This window comes from Sceloporus occidentalis, unplaced genomic scaffold (genome assembly GCF_023333645.1).
Source record: "Sceloporus occidentalis isolate IW3139 unplaced genomic scaffold, rSceOcc1.0.p SCAF_1, whole genome shotgun sequence".
Classification (NCBI taxonomy): domain Eukaryota; kingdom Metazoa; phylum Chordata; class Lepidosauria; order Squamata; family Phrynosomatidae; genus Sceloporus; species Sceloporus occidentalis.
This window is the reverse complement of record NW_028316981.1, coordinates 290,674,937-290,702,286: the sequence shown is the minus strand read 5'-3', so window position 1 is coordinate 290,702,286 and position 27,350 is coordinate 290,674,937. Positions and strand designations below refer to the sequence as shown.

Genomic DNA, 27,350 nt, shown 5'->3' with positions numbered 1-27,350 from the left:
GCACATCCAGTTAACAACCAGATTATAAAAACACTCCACAAACTACCAAATAGCTGGTAATGAATTCTGGCCAACAGTTATTTAGATTTTATTTGTATAAGTGAGTGTGTGTTATGACCTTTCCGTATTTTAAAAAAAATATATGGAGGAATTCATCCAAGAGAGGTAGCAATAAAATGCATATTGGAGTAGGCAATTCAGCATTTACATTTGTACTCAAAGAAAACAAAATTAATACAGGATGAATAATTGGTTGGAGCTGGATGCCCAAACACTTAAAATGTGAGACAGAAAAGTGTACGTGTGTGCAGGGGAACCTGGTGATATATTTCATCGTAAGATTTTGTAGACTCTAGTTTACTTCATTATCAGATGCAATATCCTGAAATATGTCAGTCTTTAAAAAGTGTTGGTACTTCTCTCCATGCAGTCTTCTCCCCACCCCGTGAAACAGACTAATATGGCTATATTTTTGAAAATTCCTTGAGAGTATACAGTTTGAGTATTCCTTATCTGAAATGCTTGGGACTAGACATTTTTTGGATGCCAGATTTTTTTAAATTTAGGAATGTTTGTGTATACCCAATGAAATATCTTGGAGATGGGATCCAAATCTACCGTAAATACAAAATTCATTTATGTTTCATATACACCTTAATAATGATAATAATAATAATAATAATAATAATAATAATAATAATAATAATAATATTTATTTATATCCTGCTCTTCAGCCAAGGCTATCAGAGCGGCTTACAATTTGTAAATTATACAGTGGGCCCTTCATATCCACTGGAGTTTGCTTCCAGGACCCCCCCCCTCCCTATACCAAAATCCATCAATGTTTAAGTCCCATTAAATACAATGGCATAGTATAATGGTGTCTTTTATACAAAGTGGCAAAATCAAGGTTACTTTTTTGGAATTTATATATTTTTAAAATACTTTTGAGCAGTGGATGGTTGACTCTATTGGGAGGTTGGAATCTGTGGATAAGAGGGCTGACTGTACACATAGCCTGGAAATAATTTTAAACATATTTTAAATAATTTTATGCACTATCTCAGCCACTCATGAAAAAAGGTTTGGTTTTTGTAATATTATGCATTTTTGGAATTCTAGATAAGGGAGACTTAACCTGTATTTGAAAGCCAAGAGGATATGAGAAGAGATAACAGATTAGTAGAAAGGAATGTTCAAGAATGAAGATGAGTTATCCAATGAGAGTTTAAAAGGCAGAACCAGAAGGGCAGAGTACATTTTCTAGTTTAGATCATTGTCATCATTATCATCACCATCATCACCATCTACTTCTTGACAGATGACAAAGTATACATAGGCTCAGGATAAAACAGGTGCTTTACAGACCGCCCAAAAGGGTGGTCTGCCAGCACCGGTGTTTGCTGCGCGAAGGAGCCGCAGCGGACAAATTGCGCGAAGGAGCCGCAGTGGATAAACCAAGCGGCTCCTCCGCACAGCAAAAAGAAGCTGCAAAAAGCACAAAGCATCATAATGGCACCGAGATGTGTGGACGCTAAGCATCCGCTACGTCAAAATGGCGGCGCCCATGTAGAATGAGCGCCGCCATTTTGTATGTGCTCGGCACGTACTCGGGTTAGGGGCATCTGGTAAGGACGCCCCTTCCTAACCCTAGTACGTGCCGAGCACGTAGTTTTTTGCGGTATGGAAACCGCCACAATTTCAAAATGTGAAACTTTGCAGGTAAATAATATGGATAATATGCAGTTACCCAGTAATATTTCACTAATTACATTTCATGCTACAAAATTATAATTCTGTGATTTCACATTGCGTGCCATGGCAAACATCATGTGGAATCATGTAGTTTGGGGAGCCACTAGAAATCTATGATACAGAATTCTAAATCACACACCCCAAAAACTGCAGATTCCAGGATTCCATAGACTGGTCCAAAACTTCAGTAAGTGATATCGAGTAAACTATGAAACCAATGGGGGGAAATGCATTTAATCGATAAGAATGGTGCGAGGGGTAGAGTGAGAAAAAAAGAGGGAAGTAATAGGAGGTATAAGATAAGAAATTATTTATGTCATTTGGAGTAAGGGCATAATGGAATTTACTGTAACAGAACCTGGGGTATGACTTGAAGAAAAACTTAAGGAATTCCCTAACCTGTCTCCATCTGGTAAGGAAAAGTGCAGTGAGAAATTCATATTATGTATCTTGCCAGGAAGATCAAAGAGAAGCAGAAGGATTATCGTTGGGAGAATCACCCTGATAGCATTGATATTTTCGCAAAGTAGCTCTTAATTTTGAAAATTGTGTGAGAGTATCATTTTGAAATTGATACTTCCCAGGGGAGACACAGTTCTACCCTGCTTTTTGGCATAGATTAGAACTCTGATGATGACTGGAGGGGAACCACTAATATTTCCTGCTCCTGTCATATTGTGAAATGGTCTTATTTGCAGGGTTATTATGAAGCTACCAAGCTAGACACTAGCAATACTGAATACATGAGCATACAAGAGGATTGTTTCACTGTTGCTATATGCTTTCTGATTAGTCTAAAGTGACAGAACACATTGAACATTACCCAGCTGTAAAATGCATTGAAACTGTATCTGGAGTTTGGTGGTCCTTTGTCACTATTATGCTGACAAAACTGTACTCTATCTCTCATTGCCATCTGAATCCATGGAAGCTGTTTTGGTACTAAATATTGGCTGTCTGTAATGGACTGAATAAGTAAGCACAATCCAAGCACAATCTAGATGAAACAGGGATGCTCTTGGTCACTCGAAAGGCAGATCAGAGAATTGGGATACAGCTTGTGATGGATGTATTCAAAGACATAACCTTGTTAGTCTGGAAAATCAGGATCTTGCAGCTCTTTGAGACTAACTGAAAGATAGAAGTGGGTAGCATGAGCTTTTGTAGACTTGAGGCTACATCCTCCTATGCATTTGGAGGTATGAAAAACCTAGGAACTGATGTATATAGTAGTCTCTGTGTGAGAATTTCCATTGGAATGCAAAACTTGTGGAGATCAGCTGACAAGTGATAGGTATGTTTATACCCTCTTTGAAATCTCAGGCCACTATCTTGGATTTATTTGAAAGGCCAGGTTTTGGTGGTAACCAGAAATGCATTTTTTGCAGTTAAAGCTAGTGCACCAGCTACTCCTATTCTGGAGATGTCAGATGTGTCTACACGTGCCTTGATTACATCATGTTTGAACTATTGGGTTCCAACTGACATTTCTCTAGCCTCTGAGAGAGAAATGACCATGCTGGTACAGCTCCATCATGCCTAGGCCCAGCAGCTATTGAGAAGAAGCCTTCCCTCCATGTTCCAACTGTCACTGCTATTGTCTATGAGGGAGAGAAAAGCAGCCAGGCACAGTTGCATTGTGCCTTGACCCAGCAACTGGTGAGGAGCTTTCCTGCCATATTCAAACTGCCATTGCTCTGTCAGCCTCTCTTTTTTCCTTTGCCTTGCAAGCAAAGACCTTTCCATTTAAACAATCATTTGATTATTAATTGGTTGTAGAAAGGGCTTTTTTTTATGAGGGTGTCCTGGATTATCTTTATTTTAATAATAATAATAATAATAATTTGTTTTGTTTATATACCGCTATTCCAAAGATCATAGCGGTGAACAGCAAGTAAGCTAATTAGCAAGTAAGCTAATTTGCATCCAACAGTCTGGGTACTCATTTTAGCGACCTCGGAAGGATGCAAGCCTGAGTCGAGCTTGGGCCCTTTTGCTGGTCTTGAACTCGCAACCTTGTGGTTTTGAGTGAATGGCTGCAGTACAGGCATTTAACCACTGCGCCACCAGGGCTCCCCTGGTGCAGCGCAGCACAGCACAGTATGTGATGCAGCACAGTATGTGATAAACATTTGAAGATGAAAAATTTCTTATTTCCAATCAGTGGATGCTTATAGATAAGGGATTTTATAACAGGGAGGGCAAGATGAGGTAGGCCTGGAGAGGAGCTGGCAGGGCAAGCAGCCTCTGAGCCATAGGTTCTTCATCTGTGATTTAAATGATAATTAAAAATCATATTGTTCTGCCATGTCATTTAGTAGGCAATTCCTATATAAGGTTCTTGATTGATCATTCCTGCCACAGCTGCATTGCTTTATTGATTTGATGGGTTTGAATTAATGTTTTTAATGATTATATATATTCTAAATCAATGGCAATTTAACAGGATAGCTTGTTAAATTGGTTTTAACTTTTTTGACACCAGAGAGTCAAGCAGACCATCAGCTTGGAATGGCCTCCAGCAGCGCCAGCCCAGTCACTCCCCTTTTGGCTTCCAATGCGGTCTCGAAAGGGGCCACCAGCAAGGAGTTATTTTTTTGTGTGCTCCTTTTGCCACCCCTTAGATTGGCCTGAAACCAGCACTTTTGGCCTGTGTGTTTTGAGCCAGGTTTCTATCATACTGCAGGTCACCCTGAGCTCCACATCAGGAGAAAGACAGGCCAAAAATAATATAAAATGAACATAAAATAAAAACAGGCTGTCCATTGGTTTAGAAGGGAACTCATTGTAGCCTTTGCTGTATCTCCAGTCCATTATATCTTTGTCATTACTAGGAATATGAAAATCTTCATTTCTCAGACTGCATTTCTCAGATTGCATTCACATCCTTTCCCAGTTCTGTACTGAATTGTGAGACTTCCTCCATCTTACCTGCATAGAAGATTTATTCATGTTAGCCATTTTCTTTAGAGTATGCATTTTTGTACACTTTTCCTTAATGTATGCAGCTTTATATATTTCCCCATGATGTTTGTTGACTGGTGTTTATTTGTGTTTTATTATGTTTTACTTGATGTTTCATCGGTTGATCGTTTTGTGCAGGCATCGGCAACCTACGGCCCGCGGGCCGGATCAGGCCCGCTGAGGCCTTCGGACCGGCCCCAGGCCAGTCCTGCCGCCGCCATAACTGCGGCGGCGCCTTTGGCTGCTTATGTGGCCAGCCATCCACCCACCTCCTCTGCCTCCACAGCCCCCGGGAGTTCCTTGCCTGCCGAGCTTGTGTGTGTGCGCACGCACGCACGCAGGGGGCTCACAAAGAGCAGCTCCTTCCCTTGAGGCTGGCTGGCCAATAGGAAAAGGCTGGGGACGGGGCTGTTTCCAGCCCCAGTTGACCATTGGCCAGTCCCAATGGGAAGGTATGGCTTCCCAGGAGGAGGAGGAGGAGGAGAAAGAGGAGGAGCACTGAGCTCAAGCCTCTCATGGGCGAGCGGGAGGGGAAAGGGCCATTTCCGGGTGCTGTTTGGCGCCGAAAATGAAAAGAAAAAGGAGGAGGTAGGTAGCCATTTCCAACATGTATCTTCCTCTCCTGTATTGTTCTTGGCCCCATCTCTGTGTGCCTTTTTATTTTCCTGCCCTGTGTATTGTTGTTGTGGTTGTTGAGTGGATTTTTGGCTCCATCTGTGTGTGTGCGCCTTTTTATTTTCCTGCCCTGTGTATTGTTGTTGTGCTTGTTGAGTGGATTTTTGGCCCCATCTGTGTGTGTGCCTTTTTATTTTCCTGCCCTGTGTATTGTTGTTGTGGTTGTTGAGTGGATTTTTGGCCCCATCTGTGTGTGTGCCTTTTTATTTTCCTGCCCTGTGTATTGTTGTTGTGGTTGTTAAGTGGATTTTTGGCTCCATCTGTGTGCATTTATTTTCCCTTTTCTGTATTCTTATTAACCAAGGGTAAATTCACTTCTTGTTAAACCACCTTGACACGTTCAGTATGCATAGCCATGTTACCCCATGTTAAGTATTAAACCCAAAGGGTTTGGTTATGCAATAAGCTTCTCTGTCAGGGATGCTTTGATTGAGAGTTCCTGCATGGCAGGGGGTTGGACTGGATGGCCCTTGTGTCTCTTCCGACTCTATGATTTTATGATTCTATGAAATTTGCAAGAACCCATGGTATATAAAGCCACGTGAAATGCTCAAATGTGCTGTCATGTGTGTTTTGGAATGAAGAGGGGGGTGGTTTGGCCAGAAAGGGAAGTACATTTCTGCTATCTGTCTAGGAATAATGCCAAAATGCCCTCCATTTTGATCATGCCTAAAAATAGCAGCAACTTTTTTTCGCATGTCCTCCATTTTAAAAATATATCCTACATTTGGAAAAATGTCCTACATCTGTTCCGGTTTGGAGACAAAAATTTTTGGCTTCGGCCCCCCAGTAGTCTGAGGGACAGCAACCCGGCCCCCGGCTCAAAAAGGTTGCCTACCCCTGGTTGTGTGTGTGTGTGTGTGTGTGTGTGTGTATTCCGAATGGACTAGTGTGGGGAACAGATAAAACACTGCACACACAAATATACAGTCTTTCTCCTGCCATTCACAGTCATATACACACCTTTCCTTCCCGTGGCACCAATGTTAAAAACCAGAATTGCAACAATGGGACAGGATAATCATTTTCTGTCTATCAATAACCCCACTCCCCATGTTCACTCTGTACTGTAAAATGAATGAATGAATGAATAGGCAAGCTGCCTAATTGACACCAGTGGGTTTTTTTTTTAAAACCTAAATGCAGCACAGTATGTGATAAACATTTGAAGATGAAAAATTTCTTATTTCCAATCAGTGGATGCTTATAGATAAGGGATTTTATAACAGGGAGGGCAAGATGAGGTAGGCCTGGAGAGGAGCTGGCAGGGCAAGCAGCCTCTGAGTCATAGGTTCTTCATCTGTGTTTTAAATGTTAATTAAAAATCATATTGTTCTGCCATGTCATTTAGTAGGCAATTCCTATATAAGGTTCTTGATTGATCATTCCTGCCACAGCTGCATTGCTTTATTGATTTGATGGGTTTGATTGTTGTTAGTTACTTTGAGGACCACATTTTGAAGAAAGAAGGCAGGATATATGTATGTGTATATATATATATATATATATATATATATATATATATATATATATATAATCAGCCAAGCAACCATCTCATTCATCATTTAGATATTGGTACAACAAAATGAAAATCTAAACCTGAAATGTTAAGCATGCCACTATTTTGCAAGGGAGGAAGGAAATGTAAGATGTTTTTCTAAGAATGCTTGATGAATTTGAGATTTACAATGCAAGCTGACTGAATGCACAACTGGACTACTGAGCAAAGTGGAATGTAATTATCCTTTGAATTTTGCACTTTCTTAAATTTAGTAGTGCAATTCTCAGCTCAGAAAGTAACAATAACCATATAAAATGTGTATTTTAGCATAAAATATGTTCAGAGATGAGTATTTGAAAAGAAAATATATTTATAAATATATTTTGTGAGGAAAATATTGATATGAATACAGAAGAAATTTCAGTCATATATACATACATAAAAATTGACTAATCTACGTGGTGATCAGTGCAGAAATTGGAATAGACGTGTACAAGGCATGAACACATACAAAAATAATAGAGAAGCTTAATAGGTTGTAAAAATCCCTAATTGTTACAGAATCACTTCTGTTTTTCAAGTAGCTAGACTTAAACATTGGGATTTTTGGTGGGAGTATGTGTGATCCAGTATCCCCTAGTCACCATGGAAGCTATAGCCTAAGTAACTTTTCCACATTCTGGTCAGTACTGAATGATGCTAGAAAGAAAGCCTGTGAGCAAGTTGAAGATTATGAGTCACTGGTACTGGAGAAGACACCTCTGCTTTGATCTGTGATAAAAGGTGTTTTTTTACTCCTGCTAGTCACCTTTGTAGAGCTTTCACAGAAGAAAAAAATGTTTTCCTTCTCTCAAACAACCCCCAAAAATCTATATCGTGTCTCGGTTTAATGGCTCATCTCTTCTCAACACAATCCTTTCAGACACAAGAAAGTGATATCTTTTATCTTTGCAGATATTTCACTTTTCATTGTGGCAGTCTTTGTTTGCTCTTTCTGGAAATAAAAACATTGTTGTACTTGTCAAGGCAGAAACATTTACAGTTGGTTTTCAGACATGCTTTTCTTAGACCAGTGATATATAGTCAACAGTGATTTAAACTTGTCACTCATTAGCTGTATTTTTTTTTTTTACATATTTCTTCATTGATAAGAGGACAGTGAACCTGTTCACCCTATAGCAGGCATAAAGGTGTATCCATAAATTCAGATGCCAAATCCTGTCTTCCTCTCACAGAAAAGGCTTGTTCAAACATACATAAAGGAAACAAAAATGTTTTGTCTTTTAAAAAGTTTTCAAACAGATGGATTACACCAAGCTAGACTGAGGCACAGACAGATACGTCTTTTATGTATATACACTGACAGACAAACTCCAAACACATAGAAGTATGGACATGCACCTCCTGCTAAGTTAATCAGGCTAAATAAACCTGATTTCATCTGACTGTGGGTGAGAAATCCCATTTTTAATGCTTTCTCTAATAAATATTACTTGCCTCTGAAAACATGTTCTAACTTTTCACCAGTCTGTTGTTAGTTTTACTCCATCTAGACAGACATGCTGTATTCCTGGAATATTGCAGCTGTTGTTGCCACTGCTGCTGCAATTTCCATCAATGGATATAGCACATGGTGTATTTCAGTTGACAGTCCTACATGCAGAACACAGCAGGGAAACAAACTCCATTGGTTCCATTTTTGTGTAAGCCTGAACCAACTGCTTCACACTTCCTTAGCTGGTTGGTTGCTTATTTTTTTTTATTCCAGAGCCTTATTTATTCAGAAAACATCACCATCCTAAGACCCATAAAATATCCTATTCTGATAATTCTATCATGGTGCAGTATGAGTACTTGGTGTCTGTTTATGTTCAGTCAGACTCCATAAAACATTCAGACATGTATGGGTAATGAACTGATACTTGAGAATTTTTTGGCACCTTGAAGGCTAGTAAATTTTATTTGACACAAACTTTCATGGGCTGCAGCTTACTTTATCATGTGCTAAATTTAGTTAGATTTCAATACTCTTTGTTGGTTTTTTTGTAACATATTAAAAGTCCCTCTTCCCATCAGGAATGTCTTGAATTCATTAAAGCAGTTACAAATGTGTAGTCCAGAGTTATGCATTTGTGACTGGTTCATGATCACATTCATATTATTCATGATCTCTGCTTATTAAGTGCTTTGAGGAATATGTATGGACTGTGAAACTCACCCAGTCCCCAATTTCTGGGCAGCAACTACTGTGCTTGATGGGAGTCTATTCCCCTGTTGATCAGGAAGCAGCTGACTGATTTTCCCACTGACCCCCCCCCCATCACAGTTCCTGTTTCTGTCACAATGGAGATTGCTCACAGGATGTGTATGTTGAAATGTTGGTCAGCTGATGAACAGGGGAACAGACTACCATAGATTGCTTCTGCTCAGTAAATAGGAATATGGGGAGAGGGGAGGCGCTTGGGCTAGGACACTACATTCCGGCACATAACTGATGGTTGTGTAGCTATGTAATCTGGGCATTATTTATAATTCTGAAATTTGATATGTTGGGGGGGGGGGAGGAATCAAGAAGTGAAAGGTTGTGATTTTCTTTAAAACATATGACCATTCATTCACGTTCATAGATTGTTCTTTTAAAAACAAGGAATAATTTCAAGAGTTGTTTCGCTTACAGGAATAAAAAAATCAAATTAATATTAACCTGTCACACATACAGAACATATTTGGTCAGTCCATGCCATTGATAAAGAAGATACCTGGATTCTGTCCTTTCAAAAATTGAGAATGGATATGTGTGTTTTACAGTTGACCCTTCATATCCATGGATTTTGTATCCATGGACTCAACCATCCACATTTAGAAATTATTTTCCACCCCAAAAACATCTAAAAAGCAGGCCTTGATTTTGCCATTTCATATAAGGGACACCATTTAATACACAGTTATATAAAATGGGACTTGAGCACCCACAGATTTTGGTATTGGGGTGGGGTGGGGTGTCCTGGAACCATACCACAGCAGATACCAAGTGTAAAATATTTGGAAATTTAATGTTAAAATGTAGCACCTTTATTCTGCTTTGGTCAAACCTCAACTGGAATACTGTGTCCAGTTCTGGGCACCACAGTTCAAAAAGTATGTTGACAAGCTAGAGCATGTCCAAAGGAGGACCACCAAAAGGGTGAAAGGCCTGGAAACCATGCCTTATGAGGGAAGACTTAGGGAGCTGGGTATGTTTAGCCTGGAGAAAGTAAAGTTAAAGAGGTGATATGATAGCCCTGTTTAAGTACTTGAAGGGGTGTCACATTGAGGATAGAGCAAGCTTGTTTCCTGCTTCTCTAGAGACTAGAACACAGAACAATGGATGCAAGCTACAGGAAAACATTCCAGCTCAACATTAGGAGTGACTTCCTGACAATAAAACCTGTTCAACAGTGAAATACATTCCCTCGGAGTGTGGTGGAGTCTCATTCTTTGGAGGTCTTTATGCAGAGGCTGGATGGCCATCTGTCAGGGATGCTTTGATTGTGAGCTCCTGCATGGCAGGGGGTTGGACTGGGTGCCCCTTGTGGACTCTTCCAATTCTATGATTCTGTGATTCTACAACTCATAACCTGAATACAGATATTTCTAATTATCAGTTATAGGTAATGTGTCCATCAAAAAAGAAAGAAAGAAAAAATAGAAAAGAAAAGATCTCAGTAATATTTCAGACTATAGCTCAGATTCCTTCTGCTATAAATGTTGTTAGTATTCCTAAACATTCTGTTCTACCAATATGTTTTGGCCTGTGTCAAATAACTCTGACAAATTTAGTTCACAATCAGCTTTCAAACCAAATTGCATTCTGTGATTTCTTTAAACATCCAGTCATTGGCATTTTAGCAGTAGGGCTATATGCCATGTTATTGTTACTGTGTAACTTCAAGTCATTTCTGATTTATGGTAAACCTAAGGTGAACCCATCATTGGGTTTTCTTGACAGGATTGGTTCAGAGGAAGTTTGACATTGCCTTCCCTTGAGGCTGAGAGTATATGACTTGCTCAAGGTATATAGACTGATTTAATTAAATACGTGTATGGTTGCTGGCATCATACATGTATTAAGGCACAGACAGGCATTATTGTTGATACAATATCATCCTCCACCACCCCATGTATGCTATGTTAGTGAAAATATATTTTGGATTGGCATCGTTGGAGTCTTGATTTTATAGACTTTTAGATTTGTTTGAAAATTCTCTTAGGTTTGATTGATGAATGGGATGTCTCAAGTGTTTACAACAGAATAAATAATTTATTTTCCTGGCATCTCCCATCACAGGTTCACAGAAGAATAAAACAGGAGAGAATAGTCTGCCTATAATTTTAATTATCTGGTAGCCCCGTTCTTTTCTTTCCTCCTCCTCCTCCTCTTCTTCTTCTCTTTCTCTCTTTCTGTTTCCTCACATTGACATGTACTACCATGCATTCTTGGAGACTGTTCATAGATAAGTTGAAAGTTTTGTGGTTGTTATTCCTCAGTCTGGTAGTTTTTAACCCTGTGGTGCTAGTATGGGAGGTAATCATACCACTGGTCATTCTCTCTTGTGTTTTCATGCTACCAGAAAGATGTGGGATGAATCCATGGAAAGGGGCAGTTGTAAAAGAGAGTCAGCATTATTTACTTGCACTGTTCCTCACCATTGGCTATACAGGCTAAGGTAGCTGGAAGATGCAGTTGGAAAGATTGTACAGGTTGTACAATTCTGACCTTTACTGTAATGGTTGGAGTGCTGGTTTAGAAGTTTAGAGACTCAAGTACACCTCCTCAGTGATCCATAAAACTTACTGGGCAACCTTGGATCAATTATTGTTTCTCAGACTAACCTCTCAGACTGATAATGATAGTAGGATGGAGGGCATCTATGTTTCCATGGAGAAAAAGCAGGATATAAATGTAACTAGAAAAACCTACAAATAATAAATAATTTGCTTTGGAATGCTTTTGAGATGAGTACTTGTGACTTTGAGAGAAATGTGAATATCTAATGAATACCTGTATCAAATTTGAATGTTAGTCTGACCTGTGTAGGTCAGGTCGGTTTGCATTGAAATTCTTGCCTTTGATAAAATAAAACCTTCCATGAAATAGAGTTGCCACACCTTTATCTGGGACATGATTTCAAGTACAATGAAGTAATACACTACATCTTTGTATGTCTGTGTCTTGGGGGAGGTCCCTATACTAAAGTTTAAAAATAAAAGCTGCTTTCTGTGGTTAGCTTCATAGATTGTGTTATGTATTTCCTTGCTCGTCTTCTGAACATGTGTGGCTGTGTATGTGTTTGCATACAGGTTTGGAGATCTTTAAACAGAGACTGGATGGCCATCTGTTTGGTGTGCTTTGATCGTGTGTTCCTGCATGGCAGGGGGTTGGACTCGCTGATCCTTGTGGTTCCTTCCAGCTCTATCATTCTTTGATTCTAGATCAGTGATGGCAGATCTTTTAGAGACCGAGTGCCAAAACTGAAAGGTGTTCCCTCACCAGGTGTCACCCGGTGCTGAGGAGGGGCAGGACTTTTGCCTTCCAGGGGTGGTACGTCAGGGGACAAGATTTGCCCAGAAACAGTTATATGCATGGGAGGGCAGGTAAGAGGAGGAACAGGTGCATGCCTGTTCCTCCTCTTCCCCTGCCCTCTCATCTCTCCACATGTCCCTAGAGATGGCTTTGCATGTTAGAGAGGATACATGTGCCATAGGTTCACCACCATGGTTCTAGGTGAAGATGCTCAGTTGAGGATGAGGTGTATGTGTCTATTGACTACATCCTGTTGGTAGTCCCAGACAGGATATAAGACCCATGGAAGCATTGCGATAGATCTACAAATAGACTCATTATTCAACAATTGATGCAATTGCTGTGCTTTAGTTGGGCTTTGGATTTTAGTGTGCAGTTTGGAAAAGTTATTTTTTTGGACTACAGCTTCCAAAATTCTACAGCCAGTATGGTCATACCTAGGCTGCCTTGTGGGGATCTCAGAGCTGTAGTCCAAAAAAGTAACTTTTCTAAGCTCTAGTCTTTTCAGCAATGCCAGTATTTAACAGGAATAACATAGTTATGTGTGCATGTGGTGGAGATTAGGGAGATGTGAGTTGGCTTCCTGAGTTTGTGCACACAGAGTGAGTGGGGGCTAGGAAAAGTGGATTGGTTAAAGAGTTTCTTCATTGTACAGTCATTTGAGAATATGTAGTTTTTCTTGGCTATATTTTGTAGCTCCCTTAGGACTGTGGTTTTGTCTATAGTAACTAAAGAGGCTTTTGGTTTCTGTAGAACCTGGGATGGCAAAATGGAGTAGGTCCCTCTCACATCTATAGTCAGAGGTTAGGGGTGGCCTATGACTGGATGAATGCTAATGCAATATAATTTGGCCAGAAAATGTTTGTAACATTTCTGATTCTCCATTTCATTTTGCCCAGTTTTGTTTTTAAAACCTTTTAATTTACAGTTCCAGGAAGAAAGAGACTCCCTAATGAAGGAAAAATCAATTTTTAATGGTATCAGACAGTGTGAAAATCACCGCTAAAGGCAGTAGGTTGGTGGTGGCTGCTTGCTTTGAGGCTTTATAGTGTAGAGGGGAAGGGAAATAAGCCAACAAATAAAATTCTCAGTGCAGATCTCATGCCACCGATGGGAACTGAGGTGGGTGAGGTGGGTGGGAGAGATTACAAATTAGGGTAGAGAACCTTTTTTGTTATTTTATGAGATGTGTGAAAGATTTGTTTTGTCCAAGATTTGTGGGTTTGCTCAGAAAACATCAATCTTACACAGTTCTGCTTCACTACAGCCACGTGGAAACAGTTTTACCTTCAAAAGATGTGTGTGTATGTGTGTTTAACACAAAAGGCATACCTGTCTTGCAAACAACCCCTATGTATTTCTGCACAAAATAATGTCCTCAGAAACTTTAGGAAGTATGAAAACCAGGCAAAAACTAAATTCTCATCTCTGTATTATTTTTTCCAATCATATTTCTCAAGTTTTGAGAAACCTGGTTTTTAGCCAGGAAATGAAAAACCGCCTATATTTTATATATATTTATATATATATATATATATATATATATATATATATATATATATATATATGTCTGTGGACTGGGGCAGTGTTCTGCACTTGAACTTCCTGTATGTCCATGTCTGCTCAAGACAATTTTTGGTACTGAAAACTGGCACCTGTATAAGATAAGCTTGTTGGTGATAAATGAAGCAGTACCAACAGAGAACGTTTTCCTGTCCTTTATGTCAGTACTTTTCAAATGGTAGGGCGGCACCCGGGGGAAGGGGGCATAAGAGTTGCTCAAGGGGGGCCTCCTCCTCCTTCTCATCCCCAACGTTTTTATGTGAAAATGTATATATGTGTTGAGTTAAATATTGAATGTATTTAAATAAATTTGTTATAATTTGAATTATGTTTTTCCTTATAAAATATTAAAAATATGAATATAGATGAATGTGCACATGAAAACACATACACTAAATAAACAAAATATTTTTATTCATAAATGTGTGGTGGTGCAGTGTCCACATGTAGATTAAAGGGGGGGCAGTGCCAAAGGTAAAAATTTTGAGTGCCACTGCTTTATGTAATGAAGTCCAGCATTTCCTCACAGAAAGTTGTAGAAATGCCCCTATAGTTAGCCAGACACGATCCATAATAATAATAATAATAATAATAATAATAATAATAATAATAATGTTATTATTAAATTATTATTATTATTATTATTATTAATGTCCCGCCTCTCCAAGCAGATCAAAGCAGCTAACAATAATAAAACAACATTAAAATACAGCAAAACAGCATAACCCATAAACCCTCCCATCCACAATAACATTACATTTTAATTATAAACTGAGCAGGGACAATTGAGGGGCAATTGATGGGAGGCCACTGAGAGGCTAGTCTGGGAAAGACTGCCGGAAGAGATACGTCTTGACTGCCTTTTTGAAGCAGTCAGGACTGACAATATGTCCAGAAGACTTTTCCATAACTTGGGAGCGACAGAAGAAAAGGTCCTCTGGGTAACCACCACCAGCCTAGTTTTTGCTGACTGTAATAAGTTTTTACCTGCGGACCTCAGTGTGTGGGGCAGATTATATGCTAGAAGGCGATCTTGTAAGTAAGTTGGGCACAAGCCATGAAGGGCTTTAAAGGTTATAACCAACACCTTAGAATAATAGAATCGTAGAGTTGGAAGAGACCACAAGGGCCATCTAGTCCAACCCTCTGCCATGCAGGAACCTTGTACTGTGTCCGGAAGCTAATAGGCAGGCAGTGTAGAGATTTTAATATAGGTGTTATATGGTCACCCCTAGATCTCCTGGTGACCAACCTGGCTGCCATATTTTGAATTAATTGAAGTTTTCAGACTAGGTGCAAGGGCAGCCCTATGTAGAGAGCATTGTAGAAGTCGAATTGTGAGGTTACCAGTGCATGCATCTCAGTTTTAGGTGCTCAAGTTCCAGGGAGGGGCACACTATGAGGTTGTACCTCCCTAAATGGGGTTAATCGAAGGTGCATTGCCAAGAAGTTTATAATGCAATAGCAAACAAAGGAAATTCAGGTATGCTGGTGTGACCCATCTCCCATCCCAATACCTCTGAGAAATGTATAGGCAGATTGGAAACAGAACAGTTCACTTTCCTGCTCTCCTCCTTGCTCCTTGGCAGACTAAAGCAAAACTATCTAGCAATGCCTGCTAAATATAAATTAACCCTTTCTGTGGCAATGGACAACTGTTAATGTTTGGTCATGATACTAAGAAGAGCTCTGATAACTATCTGCCTAATGACAGACACCAAACTCACTACAGGGTAGCTCTTAACTCTCTTTCTACCCTACCCCACCCTTTTCACTCTTCTTAGAATCACAGTATCATAAAATTGGAAGAGACCTCAAGGGCCATCCAGTCCAACCCCTGCCATGCAGGAAGACACTACCAAAACCCTCCTAACAGTGTCCATCCAGCCTCTGTTTAAAAATCTCCCTAAAAGGACACCCTGAAGCAGCCTTTTCCACTGTTGAGCAGCTGTTACCACAGCAGGCTCTTCTTAATGTTAAGGTGGAATCTCTTTTTCCTGTAGTTTCAATTCACTTCTGTGTACTAGTTTTTGGAGCAGCAGAAAATAAGCTTGCTCCTTCATCTCTTCAAATATTTAAAGGAGGCTGTCATTTTCTCTCTTAATTTTTGCTAAACATCCACCTCCCTAAGCCACTTCTCATAGGGCAAGGTTTCCATTCATCAATTTGGCTGCTTTCTTCTAGGCATGCTCTGTCACCTTCCTCTTGCTCTTCCAAGTTTTGTAGTCAAAAAGTAACCTTTCCAAGCTCTCTCCTTGGGCCACTTGCTGTCTCCTTTTCTCTGCTACCACTTCTTTCTAGACTTTGTTCATAAAGTGAGTTGAGGGATCAACATGGCAGAAAGAGATGGCACACAATAGGAGTGGAAGATAAACATGCTGTCTGTCACTTGACTGTCACTTGTTGCAGGGGTCTGAATTAAATATATTCAAGGTCTGCATGAGGCTCATGGGCTATAAGCCACCAATTCTGCATTAGATATTATATTCCATTATTTACCAATTATTGGTTGAATATTCTGTTTATATCAGTGATGCCTGGTGAGTCCCATGCCAATGGTTTAAGTTTGAACTTCAAAGTCTCTACCAAAGATTCTTAGGGGCCAGGTTTCAACACCTTGGATAGCTCCTGCATTTTTATTTTATTTTTTTAATTGTATTAAAACACAACTTTTAATGATATAAAAACATTTATGGCAGAAATTACTACATTTACACACTGCATACACTAACATATTATGCATAATAATAAAAACGAAAAAGAGAATACATATGACTTCCAACTAAATTAGGATTATAGTTATTAAATTCTTTGATGTCCTCTATAAAATAGGCTTTTATTTATTAATCCAAAGTTTACTATCCTTCAAATCCTAGAATTCCCCCACCAATATTTTCTTATGAAATCAGCTATCAATTCCTATTCTTTTTTTTAAACTGCTTCTTTAACCAAATTGATCACTTTGTCCATTTTTGCAAAGTTGTACAGTTTTATGAACCATTTGACTTGTAATGGAGTATCTATAGCATTCCATTTCTACACATACAGTATACTTGCTGCTGTAAACACCTGTTGGACAGTTCTTCCATATTTCTCCTTTATCTGTTCTTCCAGGATTCCTAGGTTAAAAAAAAAAGTTCTAGCATCAATTGAAATGTAAATTTCAACATGTCATCCATTGTGAAATGTAACTGAATCCAGTATTTTCTTGCTTTATCACACGTCCTCTACGTACGACAAAAGCCTCTTCCTTTTTGCTTACATTGTTCCTTTAAAATTTCAATTAGAAGATAGAGTGGATTTACCCTCGATTAAAATTGAAGCCATGGACTGACACTGTAGTGTTTGTTTCACTAGTGTAAAGTGTCAAAATCCTAATGTGGCTATACTTTTTTGAGGGACAGCTTAACTTTACTAGGCCTCTTTATCTCCTTTTGCTTCTTCTCCTTCGCTCCCCCGCCCCTTTGTATTTATTTTTATACATCTCACCTTTTTCCTGCTTTGGGACTCATGTCATTGCTAGAAGTAATGTATTTCTAGCTATGATTGTGACTTTACAAATTTAATGATCCAATTGGATTAAATTAGATACTTTGTTGGATATTTTGAGCCATCTGGTCTTATGATAATGTTGCTTGCTTCTCCTTAAGATCCTGCCAATAATTATATTTCCACAAGGTATGGTTTGTGGGTGACAAGCAAACTGAAGTTGTCTGCCAGTCTCCTGTCATAATACCATGAGCCCTGAAAAAAACAGACACGTAGAAGCAATCTGAGCCTAACAAATGCATGGAAAATTGTGTTGGCTTTGGTAATAACTGCCATCTTTCAGCCATGCTCAAAAACCACTTTGAGTTCTACTGTGTGAATAAAATAAGCACTGCTGATTCTAAAACGAGAGAAGAAAAGCAGTTTATAATTGCTTAACAACTTTAAGGATTAAATTTTGAATTGTTTATGAAATAAAGGTTACTGCATTCATTACTTTTTCATTTCAGGGGAGAGGAGAATATGTGTATGTAGGGAAAGGCAATAATAGCGATGCATACTGCACGATGGAGGACAATTTATGTTATCCCAAATGCATGGGAGACGGCAATTTGCATTATTGAGCAAAGCTGTTCTTATGTCTAAACTTGGACATGATGTGGAGTGTTCTTGAGAAGCATATCTTGAAATGTGATGGAAACCATAGTGTGTTGTGCCTTCTTTCTTCCCACAAAAGCAGAGAACACATCCATCAAAATAAATCCAAAAGATAACTGTAGGGCAGGGCGCTGGCAACCCAGTATTGCTTCAGTATTTTGAACTGAAATTTTCATCATCTGACAAGCAAGGGCTTTCATCAGTATGTGTCATTTTATTGACTTCTATATCTTATCTTTTAATGTATTTGTTTAAAACTGTTAAAGGAAAGATTGAGTGCATTTTAAATTTTATATATTTTTACTTACACCTTTGCATGTGGTTTTATCTATATTTGTTTTAAATTTTGTAAGTTTCCTTGAGTGCCTGCTTTGGGGAAAAGGTGGGATATTGGTGGAAGAAGAGGAGGAGGATGAATTCAGCTGCAACTTGGAGGATAAATGGTTAGGATGGGGACAGAACGTGGAAAATTGCTTTTGGGATTACAGTTTCCAGAATCCCTCTCACCCTCTTCCTACACATTTAGCCCTCAAATATGCAACTGTTATTTGGCAATGACTAATTTGTATGGCTTTGAAAAAGAGATTATGCAGATCTCTGACAATAGCTCTATCAAGCTTGTCTATCTTTTCTTCTTATAACCGTGATAAGAAAACAAAATTTCCATGCTGAGAGTTAGTACATCTCTGCATTGCCAGTTGCTTTGGAACAAAGTAAAAGAGGGCTTGCTGTGCTCATGCTCTTCGTAGGGTCATCCTAAAGTGCTTGGAACCACTTGGGGGGGGGGGGGGGGATGAACATAGGATTGCATCCAGTTGGAAGTTTCTTACATTTACTGAAGCATTTAATGTAGGTTGTGGGTTGGGATAGGTGCACATTCTCTCTTAGCAAAATGAGAAAACAGAACTTCCAAATGTAACACTCTTGGTATACCCTGTAAGGAGGAGGACTGCGGAAGAGGACTATGTATTAAGTCTCTCTGAGTTTCTACCCCAATGTGATCTCAACTACTGAAATAAAAGAACAAAAATATATTTGAGAGAAAACCTTTCTCTGCCATTCTGTTTTGTGGTATGTTAAGCAGAAACCATTTTGTCCCCCTACAGGTTAGTTATGATGGAGAACTTCACAAGCACCCACAGTTGGAAGCAGATTTGGCAGCAGTAAGAGAGATCTATGGGCCGAGTGCAGTATCTCTCAGGTATCTCTTTTTGTTGGCTATATCTGGAGTTGAATTAAGAATGTTTTTATTTGCAGACCAACCTTGCCTTTTTCTTTTTATTTGAAAATTTATCAGGAATTGTTTTGAATACAGATTCTTATATCTCAGAAAAAGACCAGTGCCTATGTGGAACACTCCAACCAACTAGACCTTGTAGTAAAGCCAAATTAACACTCCTTAAAATTCATTATGCTGAGTGACATATGAATTGAATTTCTAGGTGTTTCAGTTCCTTAGACAATATGACTGCAAGAAAATCTTATTTTCATTACATGCCGTTAGAATTAAGTGGGAATTCATTAAGTACAGAGGACTTTTGAAATTAAAGGCCAGACAGGAAATGAACAAGATAATCATTTAATTGCCAGGCCCGATAACAGCTAAAGTTGTAGAAACTGCATATACCTTCATAATAAGCTCCCATGGGGCCTGTCAGCTATGAAAGTAAATGTAACTTCGTATAAAAGTGTCAGTGTGTTTAATTTCTTCAGTACCCCCTTCATTATAGTTGGTGTGATCTTCTGGGGCTTAGTTAAAACTGGCTCCTTCTGGCTTGCCAAATAATTTTTTCCCTTTAATTTCTTTTCCTGTTGAGAGTACTTATAACTTCCTTGGTGGTCAAAAATGCTCCCTTGAATATTAATTTTCCATTCTCTGGTTCACTTGTTATTCTTTGACTTCTCCAAATCTGTCTGGCCACTGGGACACAGCTGCAAATTACATCAGGGCTACCTTTGCAAAAGGCATCGTTCTCCAATCCCCATCCCCACCCAGCCCAGTCAATGGTAATATTCAGCGATTTTTAATTTGCCACAGTAAAACATTTTAACAGTATTTGAGAAGTAACATTCTGCAGTTCTATGCCTTTTCATCCAGAGACCATGTTTTTGTCCATGAGATGGATAAGTAGGTACACTTGAGTCTGTATTTTTTTAAGATGGTATTATTGGGAGATTACAGTACCCTCATAACAGGGGAAAATAGGCAGGACTGACATCATGCAATAGTCTAGTCTGGAAGCTAGACAATAAATTTATCAATATTGGAAAACTCCACCCAGATATAGCTAATTCCAGTGCCACCTTGTGGCTAGACTGTGTAACAACACTATCCATACAGATTATTATTATTATTATTATTATTATTATTATTATTATTATTATTATTTATAGCCCGGCTAATCACAAGGAATCCAGGTGGGTTACAGCAATAAAAATATATAAACATAAAATACATAAAAATAAAAATACACTCTTCTTCTTGAGGCTAGCCCTGATGGAGATGGGCCAGCCTTTTCACTTACTCCCAGGCCAGAAGATGACAGTTGCCATGGAGGGAGGGCTCTTCTTCTTGAGGGTAGCCCTGATGGAGCTAGATATTTTTTGTCTGGGACAGGAACCTTGAAAAGCAAATCTCTCCGCATCCCCCCTCATGCATAGGATGCCTGAGGATAGTGGCAGCCACTTTCTTATTATCAGGGATAGGATGTAATGAGTTACAGTTGATACAGTTATCTATAACTAGATACAGGCGAGGGGAATAACAAAATAATCAGATGCGGGTCACAGAATATCAGCTTCTGGAAAGAAAGTACATTTGCCCTACTAGCGAGCTTTTAAAATCATCTGGCAACCATTGTAGGATGCTGAATGGAATAAATGAAACCATGGTCTAATCCACTATGCCTATATGAAATGTAGTTGTTTGTCAACAGAGGCAGAAAGTAGTGAACAAGGAAATCATTATGTTCTAAATTCAATTGCTAGCTCGAGCTGGAGCAGACCATTGAACCAATTCCTAAATAGTAAGCTAAGCATTTTATCAGTCTGTTAGATTCAGTAGGTCTGTTCTACTTAGAAGTAGCACTTGGCTTTAAGTTTAAAACAAAAGTGACATTAAGAATCCATGAAGCTGAAAACCTCACTAAAATAATGACATGGATTACAAAGGGGATGGCAGTAAATAGTCTGATGATGGTTGGACAGTTCCTGGATTTGGCTGAAAGTTCCATAGGACAATTCTGAGGATCTGATCAGTTGATCTGATCGTGAGGAAGGACAGAGCTCTGGAGGAATACTATTGCACCCCAGGAAACCACTTGTATAAAGAAATATTGGATAATCATTTATACAAGTTCATAGAAAATACAACCACAATCAGGAGTTGCACCAGGAGAGCACCCCAGTAGGATCTTGACCTCAGTTTCCACTACTTCTCCACTGGACATTTTGCTCCTTCAGCTCTTTCATTTTACTCTTGTACTTGGCAAAGGAAAATTGTCATCCAGCCTTTGAAGTCACAAAACAACATGCAAGTCCCGACATATATATAGTTTATCTCAGAGGAGGAGAGAGAGGGAAGAAGAGATGGGAGGAGGGAAGAGAAACAAAATGGAAGTGTAACAAGCATTAACACTCTGGAAGAAATGCTTAGGCCCCATGCCCACTTTCAAAATTCTCCATCCCATCCTACATACTGGGGCTGTTTTCCTAGGTGACCCTAAAGTCATTGGGATTGCTCTTTCTACATAGCTGAGTGAGTAGTTGTTTCACCCATTGAAATCAGTACAATAACAACAACAACAAAAAATCATTTACTCTGGCTGGAGTGTTAGCTTTGACAGTAAAGCAGTATCATTTTATGTTGACCCAAATTATGAAACAAATGCTTCCCACTCTTCCCCACTGCAGTTGCAGCCACTTGTTTTGTATTACAGTTCCTAACATCTAGAATATGTGCTTTACCAAGAAAGCTGTAGTCCTCCAAAAGCCATTGGAAAACCATGTTGTAGCTGATGTAATAGAATGCTTTCAATACTGCAATAATCTAGTCAGTGCACTGAAACTTGATAGATACAAGGATCTTATTAGCACAGTACTCCATTATACTAGTGGTGAGTTCACAATGTGGAAAGAATACAGCAATAGCTACAACTGGGGGGGGGGGGGGGAAGAGATGAAACCTGGGGCCTATTCACACTTCACAATTTTAGCTTTATTATTCCACTTGAACTGCCATGGGTCTGTCCTATGGGATCATAGGGTGTGTAGCTTGGCAAAGCCCTAGAACACTCTGGCTCAGAATTTTAAATGCCACTCCCTAAACTGCAAATCCCAGGATTCCATAGCATAGAACCATGGCAATTACAATGACATAGTAGCACTACAACTGTGTAATGATAATAATGATAATAATGATTTATTTATAGCCCGCCCAATCACAAGTAATCAGGGCAGGTTACAGCAATAAAAATACATAGAGAATACAATACAATACGATAAGATAAGATAAGATAAGATAAGATAAAACAGAGCGACGTAAGTCACAATAATTCACAGCTAGGCCTGATGGAGTTGGGCTTGTCTTTATCACTCCCTCCCAGGCCAGATGATGATAGTTGGCATGGGGGGAGGGGGCTCTTCTTCTTGATGCTAGCTCTGATGGAACTTGATTTAATTCATACAAACAAGCTTCATTTATATACTGCTTCATACTGCCTAAGCGGTTTACAAGTGTAAGCTAATTTGCCCCCAACAATCTGGGTACTCATTTTAGTGACCTCAGAAGGATGCAAGCCTGAGTCAAGTTTGAGCCCTTTTGCTGGTCTTGAACTCACAACCTTATGGTTTTTGAGTGAGTGGCTGCAATACAGGCATTTAACCAGTGCACCACCAGGGCATTAAATTTAAGAGAAGAATTAGTGGACAGAGCGACATAAGTCACAATAATCAGGGAGAGGAACTAGGTAGGGAGGCCTGCCGGAAGAGACCCGTCTTAAGAGCCTTCTTAAAGGCTGTAAGAGTAGAAGTGTGGCGGATCTCCTTCAGCAGGTCATTTCAATGGTTCGAACCAGCAGTGGAGAAGGCCCTCTGCGTAACTGAGGTTAGTTTAGATTTTTTCGGCTGAAGTAGATTCTTCCCCGAGGACCTTAGTGTGTAGTGTGGATGGTTCCAACTTGCACTCCTTGAATTCTTGGCTCCTAGAGGGTCCATACAGCCAGAAGGGTGACTTGGACAGTCACCTGTGCCACAGGCTTGTAGTTGGCAGATTCCTTCTCCCCATCACACCCCGACTGCCTTTTTCTTGTTGTCATGTAGCGCTTGACACTGCTGTATTAACACCCACTACTAGCTTATCCACATCAGTGCAACCTATAGGATCCTGGGCATTGTTGAATGTCTTCTTGTTTTGAATACTTCAGCCTGCTAATAGTACTGCACTTCTTTCAGATGATCAATGCAATTAACATTAAGCGCAATATGTCATTCTATTCTTTCAGGGAATATGGAGCCATTGATGATGTAGATATTGATCTTCATATTGATGTTAGCTTTCTTGATGTAAGTAATCTAATGGAATAGTAGTATAAAAAACATTAATAAATGTCTAATTCTCTTTTTCAGCTAGATGTGTAGTCAGCTACCCACAGAAACTTCTGTGGGATGTGTTTATGGTTTGATTTTCTACAGAAACATCTGAAGATAGTGTCCAGTGGTGGAAACAAATGGTGGCTTTCCATTTACAGAAGTGTTTTTCATCAAACAGATTCCTGTGCTATTTGAAGGGAAGGCAAAATATTTTTATATTGCTTTCTCCCTACAGTCCTTTCTGCTCACCCTCATCCCTGAATATATGCTGAACAGTTGACAGCCTTACAGAACACCATGGAAGTGAGCATAAGAAGTTGCAGAGAGAAAGGTGGAATGATGGAAATAATCTTCCCTTTTCTTCTGTTAGAAACTTCTATAGATGATATGTGTGTTAGGTTGTAACTTCATGTGATCTCTGTCCAAGATTGTTTTATGAATAGCTCTACCAAATATACATATATCGTTACCAAATTATTCCCCTAGTTTTCATGCACAGATGGAAGACTTTTAAATTGGAAATATAGAGAAGCTTACTTTATAAGTATTCATGGCAGTTTATGGGAGCAAAACAATCACTTCATTATAATTCATATCTTGCAACTTTAAAGTTGTAGACATAAGCTGTGCTCTAATTAAACTAATCCCAGTGCTGACTATGAAATTGGAAGATAGTTGAATTAGTGGAGAGCTGACTAGTACAACCACTGAGATGAGCTGATGAGCAAACAGCCATGAGGCAAGATCCAAAGAGCTACTTTACTTGCATCAGGGGACTTTGATTTTTAGTTGAAGCAGCAGGCCCCCTCTAATATCACAGTCTATTTTTCAAAATTTCCTCTGTAATAAAAGCAGATGAACACTTACTACGTCTGTCTGCTTTTCAGTAAATATTCCTGATCCAGAACAAGAAGTCTGGTTCTTTGTTTATTTATTCTAAATTTATACTGAGGTATACTGGGTAAGCCGTCATTTCTGATGATCATAAGGTCTGAAGGTTGGCAAATCAAGGCCCAAGTGCCATGTGATAGGGTGAGGTCCCATCACTAGTCCCAGTTTCTGCCAACCAAGCAGTTCAAAAGCATGCAAATGCAAGTAGATAAATAGGTACCACTTTGGTAGGAAGGTGACAGCATTCTGTGCAGTTATGCTGGCCACATGACCATCAGAGTCATCTTCAGAGAGTGCTGGCTCTTCAGCCTAGGAGATGAGCACTGCCCCCAACAGTTGGCTACAACTAGACATTCATTTTAAGGAGAAACCTTTCCCTTTTTTAATCCAGAAGTAATTTACTGCATTTATTGAGGCAACAATCCTGTATTCTAAAGATAGTTCATGTGTGGTCCTCCAGATATTGTATATTGTATTATACATTGATATTAATGTTGTTGTTATTGTTTTTATTATTATACATCCCACCTTTATGCCAGTAATGAGACTCATTCTGCAGTTTCCCCTGAGAAATAAAGAATGGGGAATGGCAGTTGTAGTTTGGCCTCACTGTCCTTTGGAACCAGTTTTCTCTCTTGCAGAGATGTGCATAGAATTGCTGCCATGGGAAAGTTTTATACTCTGTCAGTGTGTGAATCCAGAGTCTTTATCACTGACCTCTTTTTAGGTCCTAATATTAAGTAGAAGCTGATACAACTTATGACAGCAACTTAGGTGAACACATTCATTTTCTTTACCAGCCCTAGATGAGAGAACAGTGGAATTTAAACCTGATGATAATGGCTAATGGCTTCTGTTGTACTCTTGATTCAGGAAGAAATTGCAGTGGCATGGGACGTAATTCGCACAGAGCCTATAATTGTGCGGTTGCACTGTTCACTCACACAATATTTAAATGGCCCTGGTAAGTCAAATTTCTGTTTCTTCTGTGTCATATCTTTCAGGGGAGACCTCCACACAATGTTTAGAATGAGGTCTCTACTTGAAGCAATTGTAAAACTGAATTGCAGTACATAATTACATTCTTGGGAGGAAAGTATTGGATTCTAAAGGCTCTTCAATTTAGCAGAGAGAGCAAAGTATAACAATAATCAATGGGTGATGTTAATACTGCCAAAATTCAATTATTAAATCTGTGTGGGTAATTAACAGAATACATTATTAACAAAATGAAATTATGGACTCTTATCTTTTGTAGTCTTCCTCCTGCATATCAGGAGATAGAAGCTTCTGATTCTTCAATAGCCCTTTCAATCTGGATTATTCTGAAAAGAACACTTCTGTCTTCCAGGAGACTCTGAGGCACATTTTAGGACAGCTTTCAATTTATACAGGCCACAGGAGAGTCCTAGAATATGCTTCTGACTCTCCTATGGCTCAGCTGCATTGGAAAGCTAGGAATAATAGACATTTTATGTTTTCATGGAAGATTTTCTTTTGTCACTATTTTCTCATTGAAAAAGCTCTAATCAGCTTCCAAAGAACTCAGAGAGTACTAGGAATTTGGTTTAAAAGCTGGTCCTCCTCTACAATGTTCATTTTGTATTACTGCAGTTATAAGATCACAGAGTTGGATGGCATCTCATTGGCCATTGAGGCCAAGCCCTTGCTAAGTGTGGGATCTCCAGCTAACGCATCCCCAACAGATAATGGTCCAGCCTCTCTTTAAAGACATCCAGGAAATTGGTTCCATTGCTACACCATTAATAGGACATATGGCATCATCTTGCTTTATGCTTTGCACCTCTTCATTGGCTGTTACTAAGGAGTCCTAGTGTCACAGTAGTTAAATTCCAGTGCTGCATCCACAACATTGTGAATTCAGTCTCACAGGGCTCTGGGCTGACTCAGCCTTCCATCCTTTCACAGGTCTGCAAAATGAGTACCCAGCTTGTTGGGATCAATTGGCTTACAGATTGTAAACTGCTTAGAGAGTGCTTAGTTCACTATGAAGCAATATAGAAATGTAAAGTGCTATTGCTATTATAAGGGGAGAGACATTCAAAGTGCACCCATTTTGTAGCATTATATAATATGAAAGGAGAGAAGAAGAAAGAGACATGAAGTTGAAGTATTCTGCTGTGACCATATGTTCCCTATGGTAGGTAGTTACATACAACAAACAGCTACAAATTAATTAGAGCAATGGGTGAAAAGGTAACAGGCTGACCTGTTAGTAGTGCATTACAGAGTGCAATTTTAAAGAATACTTACATATTTTCTCATCTTTGATGAGGAAGAGTCTTTTCATTATAGGAAAATGACCTGGATAAATTAATCCTTGGCTACTTAATAGATAAGATGGGCACAAAACCCAAAGCCCATACCCGTGAGGATATATGGGCCTAAATCCAATTGCTAGTCCAAATAAAAATATACTCATTGTATCAACAAGGTTTGCATAAGTGGTAATTTATTTCTCAGCAAATGATTTAGTAGATCTAGTCTAGCTGGATCTAGAAATGGGATTTGTACCATGATGAGATTTAGTAATAAGTCTTAGCCTTGTTGAAACATGTCAAGCTTGCAAACAAGCTTGTAAAATGTGGGCTAGATAAGGTAACTGTTACATGGATTTGTAACTAGTTGACTGGCCAAACCCAAAGGGTGCTCAACAATGGCTCCTTTTCATCCTGGAGAGAA

General features: G+C 39.2%; 1 protein-coding gene across 2 annotated transcripts in view; it reads left to right on the top strand.

Annotated features, from left to right (window-relative positions):
• PARP8 (poly(ADP-ribose) polymerase family member 8) overlaps positions 1 to 27,350 on the top strand; it is a 236,281-nt gene that overhangs the window by 154,012 nt on the left and 54,919 nt on the right. For both annotated transcript variants that reach the window (XM_089495801.1, XM_089495794.1), the window contains exons 7-9: positions 19,274 to 19,368; positions 23,669 to 23,729; positions 25,521 to 25,611. In XM_089495801.1, coding sequence (XP_089351927.1) covers positions 19,274 to 19,368; positions 23,669 to 23,729; positions 25,521 to 25,611 — 247 coding nt within the window. The remainder of the gene's footprint in view (positions 1 to 19,273; positions 19,369 to 23,668; positions 23,730 to 25,520; positions 25,612 to 27,350) is intronic.